At 37.8% G+C, this 13,369-nt stretch overlaps 1 protein-coding gene across 4 annotated transcripts in view; it reads right to left on the reverse strand.

Moving 5' to 3' along the window:
- The window catches only part of MAOB (monoamine oxidase B), a 143,891-nt gene that overhangs the window by 25,112 nt on the left and 105,410 nt on the right, over window positions 1-13,369 (reverse strand). For all 4 annotated transcript variants that reach the window (XM_037135766.2, XM_053670575.1, XM_053670574.1 and 1 more), the window contains 3 exons: window positions 8,302-8,443; window positions 4,903-5,052; window positions 3,772-3,931 (listed from right to left, as the gene is read on the reverse strand). In XM_037135766.2, coding sequence (XP_036991661.2) covers window positions 3,772-3,931; window positions 4,903-5,052; window positions 8,302-8,443 — 452 coding nt within the window. The remainder of the gene's footprint in view (window positions 1-3,771; window positions 3,932-4,902; window positions 5,053-8,301; window positions 8,444-13,369) is intronic.

A 13,369-nucleotide genomic window follows, 5' to 3' on the forward strand; every position in this document is an offset into this window, starting at 1 on the left:
GGTCAAGGAAACATGACTTTGAATTCCCAATGCCTAGCATGGCACCTGCCATAGAATAAGTGTTTGATATTTATCAGTGTTTGAAGAAATATATTAATGTAGTAGCTTAAAAAGAAATTAAAAATGTTTTTGTGAGGCTTTCATGTCCACAATCACTTTTTAAAGTGTAACTCACAGTTCATTACCAACCATGACTAAGTTTACCAAGCCTCTTCTAAAAGTTGGAAAATTTGAGTTTTCTTTTTGATACTACTATCTAACAATGAATTTGCCCAGCACATAGCAGGCCTAAGATGGAGGTTTGCAGACATCAGTTGAAAGTTATAGATTCTCTCCAAAAATAAAGGTATTCAAATCATAAAACAAAAAGCTCTATCCCATGGTCTTAAACCCTATCAACTTGATATCAGTCAGCTATCTAAAATGTGATACTTGGATCAGAAGAGGAAGCAACTTAGCAGCAGTACACTTGCTCTTCACAGTAGGTCACTACACATTGTCCTTTCACAAGGAGGATTATTTACTTAACTGATGCACCAATTCAATAGTAGTTCTAAACAGGATTTCTCACAAGTATGGAGAATTAGGAGGCTATGATGTAGCTGGAAAAAGTATATATACAGGAAGAACTGACGTGATGTAAAATTGTGAAACTTTCCCCCTTTGGCTCAAGCATAATTTCTCCCTTTTATGCAGTTAGTTCCTCATTTCAGTCCATCCTTCCCTTCATTATCAGTTTCAGGTACTGACTGTTCATACCATGACCTCCTCTTAGAATAAAAGTAGATGGGATAAGTATAAATGGGATAGAACTCTAACATTGTGCTATCTAATACAGTAGCTACTAGCTGTGTGTGGCTTTTTACATTTGAATTTAAAACAATTCAAGTGAGACTTTTGGCCAAGATGAAGGTGTAGGTAGAAACATTGTACCTCCTTGCACAATCAAAATTAAGGACAATAAAGATTTAGAAACAAAAACACAACCAGAGCAGACAGAAAATTGAACCATACAGAAGTCCGACAATCATTCATCCAGACTGGTAAGAGGGTCAGAGTTGGCGGCCAATGGAGAAGGGTCACAGCAGGAAAAGGCAGTGGCTGGCAGACTACAGGCATGGGGAGGAAATGAGAAGACCTGCTGAGGCATGCAAGGTGGTTGGCTTACCATGGTCACACATTCCTGCACAGATAAACCAGGCAAAAATGGGCAGCAAGACAGACCGCACAACCCAGGGCCCCAGCAATGGGAAATAAAGCTTAAAAGCACCACTTGAAAAGGTGGTGGGAGAGACTCCCAGCCTCACAGGAGAATTCATTGAAGAGACCAACAGGGTCCAAGAACATACACAAGGAACCAGCCACCAAGGAACCAGCATCAGAAGGGCCCAAATTGCTTGTGGGAAGTGGCAAGAGGGGAAATCCAATAGAGAGTGGAGCAAGTGCCATTATTCCCTCTCTGACCCACCTCCCACATACAGTGTCACAACCCAGCAACCGGGTTGCCCTGCCCTGGTGAACACCTAAGGCTCTGCCCCTCACTACATAAAGGGTGCAACCTGACCAAAAAACTATGGCTCAAATGGAAGAACAGATCAAATCCCCAGAGCCAATACTTTTAAGCCACCATGAGATAGCCAACCTATCAGATGCACAGTTCAAAGCACTGGTGATCAGGATGCTCACAGAACTGGTTGATTTTGGTGACAAATTAGATGAAAAAATGAAGGCTCCACTAAGTGAAATGAAGAAAAATGCACAGGGAACCAATAGTGATAGAAAGAAAACTGGGACTCAAATCAATGGAATGGACCAGAAGGAAGAAAGAAACAACCAAATAGAAAAGAATGAAGAGCCCTGGTTGGTGTAGCTCAGTGGATTGAACTCGGACCTATAAACCAAACAACCTCAGTTTGATTCCTAGTCGGGGCACATGCCTGGGTTGCAGGCCAGATCCCAGTCAGGAGACACACGAGAAGTAACCATACATTGATATTTCTCTCCCTCTCTCTTTCCTTTCCCCTCTAAAGATAAAAAAATAAGGTATTTAAAAAAAAACAATGAACAAACAAGAATTCAAAAAAAAAAATGAGGAGAGGCTTAGGAACTTCCAGGACATCTTTAAACATTCCAACATCTGAATTATGGGGGTACCAGAAGGGAAAGAGGAAGAGCAACAAGTGGAAAACTTATTTGAACAAATAATAAAGGAGAACTTCCCCAATCTGGCAAAGGAAATAGACTTCCAGGAAGTCCAGAAAGCTCAGAGTCCCAAAAAAGGTGGACCCAAGGAGGAAAACACAAAGGCACATCATAATTATATTAGTCAATATTAAAATGAAGGAGAGAATTCTAAAAGCAGCAAGAGCTAAGGGGACAGTCACCTACAAAGGACTTCGCATCAGACTGTCCGCGGATTTCTCAAAAGAGACCTTACAGGCAAGAAGGGGCTGGAGAGAACTATTCCAAGTCATGAAATCCAAAGACCTACATCCAAGACTGCTCTATCCCGCAAAGCTTTCATTTAGAATGGAAGGGCAGATAAAGTGCTTCTCAGATAAGATCAAGTTCAAGGAGTTCATCATCACCAAGCCCTTATTATATGAAATGTTGAAGGGACTTACCTAAGAAAAAGAAGATAAAAAAGATGAACAGTGAAAGGACAGCAAACTCAGTTACTAAGAACCATACCTAAAATAAGAGCAAACTAAAAGGACAGCTAAATCAGGAGGGGAACCATAGAAATGAAGATCACATGGAGGGTTAGCAACAGGGGTGTGAGAGAAGGAGAAGGTGGGAGAAGGTACAGAAAATAAGTAGCATACATGGTAGGTAGAAAATAGATAAGGGGAGGGCAAGAATAGTATGGGAGATATAGAATCGAAAGAAGTTGAAATACGTGGTCATAAACTAGAGGGGGGGAATGGTGGGGGTGGGGTGTGCAGGGTGGAAGTGAATGAAGGGGGGAAATGGGACAACTGTAATGGTATAGTCAATAAAATATATTATAAAACAAACCAAAACAATTCAAGTGAAATAAAATAGAAGTATAAAATTCCTTAGTCTTATTAGCTACATTCCAAGTATTCAACACCCACATGTAATTAGTGACACATTAAAAAGAGCAGTTCTAGAACATTTCCATCATTCCAGAATCTAACACATTAGTGAGCATCCCTGTGATGTTGTACCCAATACAGTAGCACACTTGCTGAATATATATAAATAAATAAATTGATTTAATTTAATTTAATAGAATCTTGACACAAGTGAGAACTTGCCTGGGAATTTTCAGGACCCTCACCTTTCTGAATAGATCTACAAACTCATATTTTTATTTTCTATTTTTCAACTACAGTTTATATTGAAGATTATTTTGTATTACTTTCAGGTGTACAGCATAGTAATTAGGTAATCAGATTGCTTTATAAAATGTCCCCCTGATATTTTAAGTAGCCACCTGGCACCATACATTAAACTCATACTTTAAAGAAAATGTATCATAAAATGTTAGTAACCTATTTTCACAAGATTTTGTGGGAGGATTAAATAAACTTTATATTGAATTATAAAAAGTTGGTCATATTCTAAGGGAAGATAATTCCATCAGTTTATGCCAATACATTTATTTTGTTTGATAGGATTGTACTTAGAACCTTGACTAATGTTTTATGTCCAGCATTCTAATAAAAACAGTTACAAGTAAATGTGTCTTTGAATGAAGTTTCTTATACCTTCCCCTCAACATCTTTATTTAAGGAAAGTACTCACCCTTTTTCCTCCAAAAGGGTTCTTTATAATAAACAATACACTTGATGACTGAACCCAAAGGCACACGAGTAATCAGCTGGTTTCTCATCATTGGCAGAGGGGGACTGAAATGAATCTTCATCCCCAGAGAAGGAGGAATAGCACTAATCACATATTTAGCCTGGAAGAAAAAAATATCTGTAAAAATTGTTGGTAAGTTGTGCTTTTTTCCTAATGTTTCTTCCTCATTTCACTCTTCTCCACACTTCAGTCTCTTCTAAACAGAGAAACTGGAAGGATATTGTTAGATCCAAAATGTGCCCTTATTGTTCCAGAGTTCAAAACCTCTGATGACTTCCCATCACACTTGGAGTCAAAATCAAGTTCCTCAGTCACTTCCAAGACCATAAGTGAAATGGACCCCTGTTATGTCTCTAATCTCACCTCTTGTTACTCTTCCCCTCATTCCTTAATTCTGCCACTGTGACCACATTCCTTCATCATGCCAGGGTTGCTTTTGCCTCAAAGCTTTAGCACTGGCTGTTCTGTCTACCTAGAATGTTGTTCCCTCAGAGAGTCACATGGCTTAGTCTCTTATCTCTTTTGGTTTTGTGCTCAAATATCACCTTCTGAGTGAATTTTTCCTTGATGACCTATTTAAAATTGTATGACCAGTTGCCCCACCCTACCTTCTGGCAGACTCCCCCCACCCCACTTCCCTATTTGATTTTTTCCATAGTATTTATCACTATCTGGCACACTCTATATTTTAACTATATATTTGATTATGGTCTTTCTCCTTCACCAGAATGTAAACCACATGAAGACAAAGAACTTTATCTGTTTTGTTCACTGTTCTGTTCCCAACTCCTAGAATAATGCTAGGCAGATAGGAGGCACTTGATAAATATCAAATATTTTCTTTGCTTTTCTAATTATGTAGGACCCCAATACAGAAGGTTGGTAAAATGTTTTTATAACCCCCCCACCCAAAAATATTCTGCTTCTCTTTTCTTTTCTTTCAGATAGAGTTAGTTTTTTCACTTTTGGGAAAGGAATTATCTATGAAGTCTGGAATATTCCTGACTTATTTAAGCTTTGATTATCTATGAGACTCTGGTCTTTTCCCCTGAGTTTAAGGCTCTTGGTTACCTCATACACCTCATGATTGAGGGTCTCCACCAGGACATTTTCTCCTGCCTGGTCAATGTGGGTCACAGGCCTCTCCAGCTTCACTCGATCCCCAAGAAGGTCCATTATCCGTTCACTCACTTGACCAGATCCACCCACAAATTTCCTTTCCTGAAAAGAAAAAAAGGATTATAGAGGTATGTAGGAAATATTGGAATGGGTATAAATTATTAAACTGGTAGTTTTCATCATATATCATTTTGTGAGATACATAAAATTTTATTTTGCTGTCATGAATAGCATCTTTTACTGTTATTGTCTAATTACTGGTTGCTGTATTTTGACAAAAATTACTGATTTCCTAATTGTCATGTTCCAGGTAATGCATATTTTCAAGCTCCAACCTCAGCTGGACAACCTTACCCTAACCCCATGTCTCACCTGTCTGGTCACTATCTTTGCTCTGTGTATTATCTGAATCTTTTTGTTAGGTTGTTGGGTCTGGTGAAGCTATTGCCTAAAGTTGGGTTACCACTGGTGTGAGCCTATTTTCCCCATCCTTATTATTCAGGCTTAGAACTTCCTTGGCCTACCCATTTCAGGCCAGCCTCCTTCCTTTGCAAGTTGTCCACCTCATCCTGAGTCAGGTGCCTGCTGCTTCTGTGGCCACTGCATCATCTGTCCTGAGCCCTTGTAAAGCTTCCAAATGTCCTGCATGGTTGTATACACAGTTGAGCTGACTGTCTCTTCTTAAATTTTCAGTTCAGTTGATTTTTTAAAGATATTATTTATTTATTTTTAAAGAGAGGAGAAGGGAGGGAGAAAGAGAGGAAGAGAAACATCAATGTATGGTTGCCCCTCATGCACATCCTACTGGGGATGTGACCTGCAACCCACACATATGCCCTGACCGGGAATTGAACTAGAAACCCTTTGGTTCACAGGCTGGCACTTAATCCACTGAGCTACACCAGCCAGGGTTAATTTTTTTTAAAGACTATTTCAAATAGGTTTAAAAAGAAGAAGGATTCCTCTAAGATTTTCTTTATATATTTGGGTGCTCCTATGTTGGGTGCATATATATTTACAATGTTAATGTCTTCAAGGTGGATAAAAGACTTAAATATAAGCCGTGAAACCATTAAAGTCCTAGAGGAAAACATTGGCAGGAAAATCTCAGATATTTCACACAGCAACTTTTTTACTGATATGTCACCTAGAGCAAGGGGCATAAAGGAAAGAATAAACAAATTGGATCTCATCAAAATAAAAAGCTTCTGCATGCCTAAAGAAAATAGTATTAAAATAAAAAGACAACCAACTGTATGGGAAAACATTAATGCCAATGATACCTCAGACAAGGGTTTAATCTCCAAAACATACAAAGAACTTACATGACTCTACTCTAAGAAGACAAATAACCCAATTAAAAAAATGGGAAAAGGACTTGAACAGACACTTCTCCAAGGAGGACATACAGAGAATCCAGAGACACATGAAGAGATGCTCAATATCGCTAGTCACCAGAGAGATGCAAATTAAAACCACAATGAGATACCACATTACACCAGTCTGAATGGCTATCATAAACAAAGCAACAAACAACAAATACTGGAGATGTTGTGGGGAAAAAAGGTCCCTAGTTCACTGTTGGTGGGAATGCAGACTGGTACAACCATTGTGGAAAACAGCATGGAATTTTCTCAGAAAAACAAAAATGGACCTGCCTTATGACTCAGCAATTCCACTCCTAGGATTATATCCTAAAAGCCCTAAAACATCAATTTCAAAGAACCTATGCACCACAATGTTCATAGCAGCATAATTTACAATAGCCAAGAGTTGGAAGCAACCTAGGTGCCCATCAGTAAATGAATGGATCAAAAAATTTTGGTACATATACACAATGGAATTCTATGCAGCAGAGAGAAAGAAGGAACTCCCACCCTTTGCAACAGCTTGGATGGAACTGGAAAGCATTATGCTGAGTGAAATAAGCCAGGGGTTGAAAGACAAATATCATATGATCTCACCTTTAACAGGAAGCTAAATAATAAAACAGGCAAGCAAGCAAAAGAAAAACAAATACACTGAAATAGAGAACATGGGGACAGCAACCAGAGGGGAGAGGAGAGGGAATTTCAGGGTGAAAAAAGGAAGAATTTATAGGAACTAGCATGAAGGATACATGGACAACTACTAAGGGGGTTGGAAAGGGGAGGGAGGTGGGGGGCATGGGAGGGTGGGCTGGGAAGGGAATAAAAGAAAGAAGACTGTAGTTGAAAAATAATTTTAAAAAAAATTTAAAAAGCATGAAAACAACAAAAAAGGTGAAGGGATAAAGCAAAATCAAACAAATAAACAAACACTCCCCCAAATTCAGAGATGGACAACAAACAACAAACAGTATGGTGATTACCAGAGGAAAAGGGAGTGGGGGAAAGGTAGAAGAGGGTAAAGGGGGATTAATGGTGATGGACTGAGATGTGACTTGGGGTAGTAACCATACAATACAGTGATCAGATGATGTGTTGTGGAATTGTGCACTTGAAACCTATACAATTTTGTTAATCATTGTCTCTCCAATAAATTAAATGAAAAGAAAATAAATTAAAAAGTTAAATAAAAAAGAGGGTAAAAAGTATAGTGTACAAACATGGCAAATTATATAATATAGTTCAATTATTAAGTGGCAAAGAGTAGCATAATATCACAATGTTTTGTCAATGGTTTCAGCTGTGCTTTGTCTTAAAAAGATATGTATCCTGGGAAGCCATATACAAGTGACCAAATAAAGGTAAGTATCTAAGCTTCCCATCAACAAAAAAAAAAAGAGAAGGAAGAAGAGAATGAGGAGAAGGATAATAAGAAGAAAATGAGGAGAAAAAAAGAAAAAAGAGGAGAATAAATATGGGGAAGTAGGTATGGAAGAAGAAGGAATGGAAAGGAAAATGACTACCAGGCAGATTATATAAGAATTCTAGTCCACTTCCCTCCGTGCCAAACACAGTATCTTATACAATGCTGGAGAAATAGGTAATGAATGAATAATTTCACATGTGTGTGCATTTTAAGTTGAAAATGCATTTCTGACTTTTTGTTGACTTTTCCAAGAAGTGCTCAAGCTATGTTCATCAGATGTTCTCTTATAAGCTTATCAAATAATAATTGAATGTATATCCAAATGGAAAATTGCAAAAGTATAAAAAGAGAATAGCCTAATCTTAAATTTACAGTGGCTGCTGGGTTCTCACATTAGGTACCTAACAAACAGACTGTCCCTCACAAAAGCCACCTTGAGCTGCCATGATAAAGTCCTAGGAGCTACAAGGCTGCCTGCTGATGACTGAAGAACAATATCAATCTTTCATTTAGGCAGTGATGGTTTTCTGTTAGAATGGTGGGGTTATAGATAGGTACCTGCCCTCCATTTGTTGTTGAGATGATCCTGGTCGTGCCACCACACTGCTTTACATACCAGAGGAACCACAGAGCGGAAATTTCATGGGTCTCTGCAGTGACACACAGGTTCACAAAGAGAGTAGCAAGCTTCTTTGCAGATCTACTCAGAAAGAAACAAGAACAAAATTGGCAAATGCAAAAGTAGAGCATCATTTTAATTGTATGGAAATTATTCAAGCAATAAATGTACTTGGCTACATTTGGAACAACTTAGCAAGTCACAAAAATTGTTATTAGAATACTGTATTATAAAACATTAGGCGAGAAATGTGGGGAGTAATACATTTATCTCCCCTTAACAAAAATACCTTACTCGGGATCAGTTTGTATTCTATATTCTTTACTGTCATGATTTCTCCCCACATACTTGCTACTTTTCCAGTAATCCCCATCTCTGTAAAAGGCATCACCATTCACCCAATTGCTGAGGCCAACACTCTAGAAATCAATCTTTATTTCTCTCTTTCCATCACTTTCCCCTCATCCAATCCACCAGAAAGTCCTATTGTCTTTCACCACATCACACCACCTTCATCAATTCAAATTAGCATCCTTTGTTGCCAGGACTATTGCAATTGTCTCCTCCCAACCAGTCTCTCTACCTCTACTTGTCCTCACCTGGTATGTATTCATTACACTCAAAGCCAGAAACTTTTTTATCTCTGTACCCTCCCTGGTGTTCTTTCTAAAGTCTAAATCAAGTCATGAAATTCCCTTGCTTAAAACCATCCAATGGTATCCTATCAAAGCCAGAATAAGATTCAAGTCTTTTATGATGGCCTCCAAAGTCCTAAGTGAAGTAGCCTATACCTACCTACTCCATCTCTTACTGTACACTATCTACTCATTCTAATGTCTCTTCAGGAAGATTAACTCTTTTTTAAGTTTTTATTTATTTATCTATTTTTAGAGAAAGAGTAAGGGAGGGAGAAAGAGAGTAAGAGAAATAGCAATGTGTGGTTGCCTCTCATGTGCCCCCAACTGGGAACCTGGCCCACAACCCAGGCATGTGCCCTTGACTGGGAATCAAACTGGTGACCCTTTGGTTCACAGGCTGGCACTCAATCCACGGAGCCACATCAGCCAGGGACAAAAGATGAATTCTTATATGTCTATGAAAATGAGCACCGACTTCCACATTCTCAGCACCCCTGGCATTGTATATCATTTCACTACAGTGGAGTTACTGTTAGAACTCTTTCACCTTCTTAAGTCACCTTAATTATTGCTTTATTATTTGTATTGCTGTCTCCCCCTCTAGAATACCAACCAATGATAAAATGGATCTTAACTTTCTTGCTCACTATAGTGCCCCCTTTAATAAAAGTGCCTGGAACACGGTAAGCACTCAATAATTGCTTGTTGATGATTGAATGAATGGTTGATGAGAAATATCAGCTTAACATTATTTAAAAATTATCTATAATGCACAAAGGATATACCAATTGCTAGGCCAAACACAGAATTAGTCACAGTTATCTATTCAGCCATTTTACTGCCTAATGGAAGACAAGGTTGAAGGATGGATGGGGGGAGGACAATGAATAGAGTATAAATAGGTGAACATTTGTTTGGAGTTGTCAGGTATATGGCAAGAGTTGCTGTCTGTAGGTACTTTGGAAAGTGAATGATTTCATACAATTCCAATGACTCAGTTATATCTAACACACCTTGAAATTCACCAATAATGTGTACTCTGGGATATCTTTAACAAGGACCAAGCAATCATCCTTTTGACTTTGACATAAACTTTGTATGTTGCTAATCAGCTTATGCGCAACTCAGAATTTGACACCTCATAGTGCTGCTGATTATGGGTGGAATATATAATACTGTCTTCCTTTTATTAAACTCTTTCACACTCCATGGTTTTTATACCTAGTATCTTATGGAACTGTCATAACAACTATAAAATAGTTTTGAGATAATTTTTACTCTTTTCCCTTAGTTCACAAGCTCTCAGAGAGGTTATTAATATGTAGTACACAACTCACTAAATAATACAACTTGAAACCACATCATACCTGATTTAAACCTCAAGATTTGAATACCTCAAAATGCTTTATAATTAGTCAACTGACAATTTGACTCATGAAGGGGCACACCTGCTCTGCACTGTTATTTTGGAAGTGTGTAGAATCATACCTAACACACATACCAGTTACTGACAATGTAGCCATAACAGCCTTACAGGACTTTTGTGACAATCTCCATCATTTAGTCGGCAAATAGTGTAATACATATGCTGAAGTGATTTAGAGTTAGTTTTGTAAGACTCCTCATGATAACTGAAGGGATGGAAATTATTGAGTTGTCATTTCTTTGTGAAGGCAATTTGCAGCAGGCATCTATCTAAAGCAAATATCCAAACATTGGTTTAAAATATTATGTCAAAGTGAATATCCTTTGCTGTTTTCTGATGTCCTGTCTCTTTTATTTCTTGTTTTATAAGTGAATTGAGATGGCATAAGATAAAGGGATTAATAAATAATTAAAACAGCACTGGCTTAGCTAGATAGCCAATATTAAACATAAAAATATTGCTGTGATTACAGTTGTTATTGCTGCCAACTTGGTGAGAAAGAAATAATCCTGGTTTGAAATGGAGGGAGATTTAAAAGTAATTCTCTCCAGAGGGTCGTGCAATTTCTAGTCATTTATTTGATTTACTCTGAAAGATTTAGTGAGAAAAAAAATGAGAACAATAGCTGAGGGATGAAAGGCCAATAAAGATAGTGCAATGATATTTGTGCATTCTTAGCCCTGTTGACTTTTTAAAAGATAAATGTTATTACATTTTCTAAATGGAAAAATATACATTATATAAAATTTGGAAAATTCATAAAATAAAAAGAGAATGAGTATCTTGCATGCTTCTGCTCCCCAAAAGATAATCATTAGCCTAATGTTGATTCATTTTTTCTAGTTATAGGTTTTTATTATTTTTTATTTCTTAAAGTATATTTTATTGATTACGCTATTACAGTTTTCCCAATTTTTCCCCTTTTATACCTCCTCTACCCTGCACCCCCAACCCTCCAGATTTCTACCCACCTCAGTTCATGTCCATTGATTGTACATAAAAGTTCTCTGAGTTCTTTATTTCCTATACCATTTTTTACCTCTCCCCATCAATTTAATGTCTACCAATAATGCCTTCTTCCTTGTACCTTTCCCCCACATTCCTCCCTTCCCTCTTCCCACTGAAAACCCTCCATGTGATGTCCATTTCTCTGATTCTGTTCCTGTTCTAGTTACTTGCTTACATTTTGTTTTCCTTGTTTTTCTTTCTTTTTTTTTAGGTTCATTTGTTGATAGTTGTGAGTTTGTCGTCACTTTACTGTTCATATTTTTTATCTTCTTTTTCTTAGATAATTCCCTTTAACATTTCATGTAATAATGGCTTGGTGATGATTAACTCCTTTAACTTGTCCTTATCTGGGAAGCACTTTATCTGCCCTTCCATTCTAAATGAAAGTTTTGCTTGATAGAGTATTCTTGGATGTAGGTCCTTGCCTTTCATTACTTCAAATATTTCTTTCCAGCCACTTCTTGCCTATAAGGTTTCTTTTGAGAAATCAGCTGGTTGTCTTATGGGCACTGCTTTGTAGATAACTCTCTCCTTTCCTTTTGCTGCCCTTAAGATTCTCTTTGTATTTAATCTTGGGTAACTTAATGATGATGTGCATGCCTTGGTGTGTTCCTCTTTGGGTCCAACTTCTTTGGGACTCTCTGGGCTTCCTGGACTTTCTGGAAGTCTATTTCCTTCACCAGTTTGGGGAACTTTTTCTTCATTATTTGTTCAAATAAGTCTTGCTCTTGTTCTTCTCCTTCTGGAACCCCTATAATTTGGATATTAGAACATTTAAAATTGTCAAAGAGGTTCGAAAGTCTCTCTTCATTTATTTGGATTCTTGCTTCTTCTTTCTGTTCTGGATAGACATTTATTTTTTCCTTTTGTTCCAAATTGTTGATTTGAGTCCTGGTTTCCTTCCTGTCACTGTTGGTTCCCTGAATATTTTGCTTTATCTCATTTTGGTATCTTTTATTTGTTCTTTCATTTTTCAAACAAGGTCAATCAGTTCTGTGCATATTTTGATTACCAGAGCTTTAAATTCTCCATCAGATAAGTTGACTATCTCCTTATTGCTTGGCTTTCTTTCTGAAGCTTTGCTCTATTCTTTAATTTTGTCTCTATTTTTTTTTTGTCTCAGGCACCTGTTAAGTTGTAAAGGGGTGGGGCCTTAGGTATTCACCAGGGCAGGGCAACCCTCCTTGCTGTGCTGTGGTGCTGCCTGTGGGGGAGGGGCCAGAGAGGGAATAATGCAGCTTGCCTGCTCAGCTCTAGCCCAACTTTCCACCAAACTCTCATGTGAGACTGGAGTTTCTCCCACTGCAGCAACTGCCATAGTCCACAGCCACCTCTGAGTCTCAGTTTCCCCTTAAGTCACCCCCACCTGTGCAGTCTGCCACCTTGCCACAGTTTCTCTCCATCCACCATCTTACCAGTCTGATTGGTCTGGTTGACTGTTTCTTAAATTCTGTGGTTTTCAGAGTTCCATGCAGTTTGATTTTCTGGCACTTCTTGTTGTTTACTGATTTTAGGTTGGGTGTTATCCTCCTTTTGGTTGTGTGAGGAAGCTAAGGGTTTCTACCTAAGCCTCCATCTTGGCTGGAACTCTCTAGTTATAGGTTTTTAAAAGGATATTTACATAGCTGACCATATTGCAAATTTAATTTGTATTTCTGAAAAGCACTTTCTAAATAAGTGAGAGAATGATCAACATTAGTCTTTGAATGTATGATTGTACTTTAGTTTAAATCATGACAGGTTGGATATTCTTGGGATTACTTCCTTTAAGACCAGGAAATAAATAAATACACACACACACACACACACACACACACACACACATATAGTCTTTTATATCCTATTTAGGAAAAGTTAGAAAATTATCTTGTGTTTATGTATTTCTGATATCTAAGAATGTTTTATTTTGTCAGCCAACCAACTACTAAGGGAAGA

Source organism: Artibeus jamaicensis, unplaced genomic scaffold (genome assembly GCF_021234435.1).
Source record: "Artibeus jamaicensis isolate MK-2021 breed Jamaican fruit bat unplaced genomic scaffold, CSHL_Jam_final contig_60, whole genome shotgun sequence".
Taxonomy (NCBI): domain Eukaryota; kingdom Metazoa; phylum Chordata; class Mammalia; order Chiroptera; family Phyllostomidae; genus Artibeus; species Artibeus jamaicensis.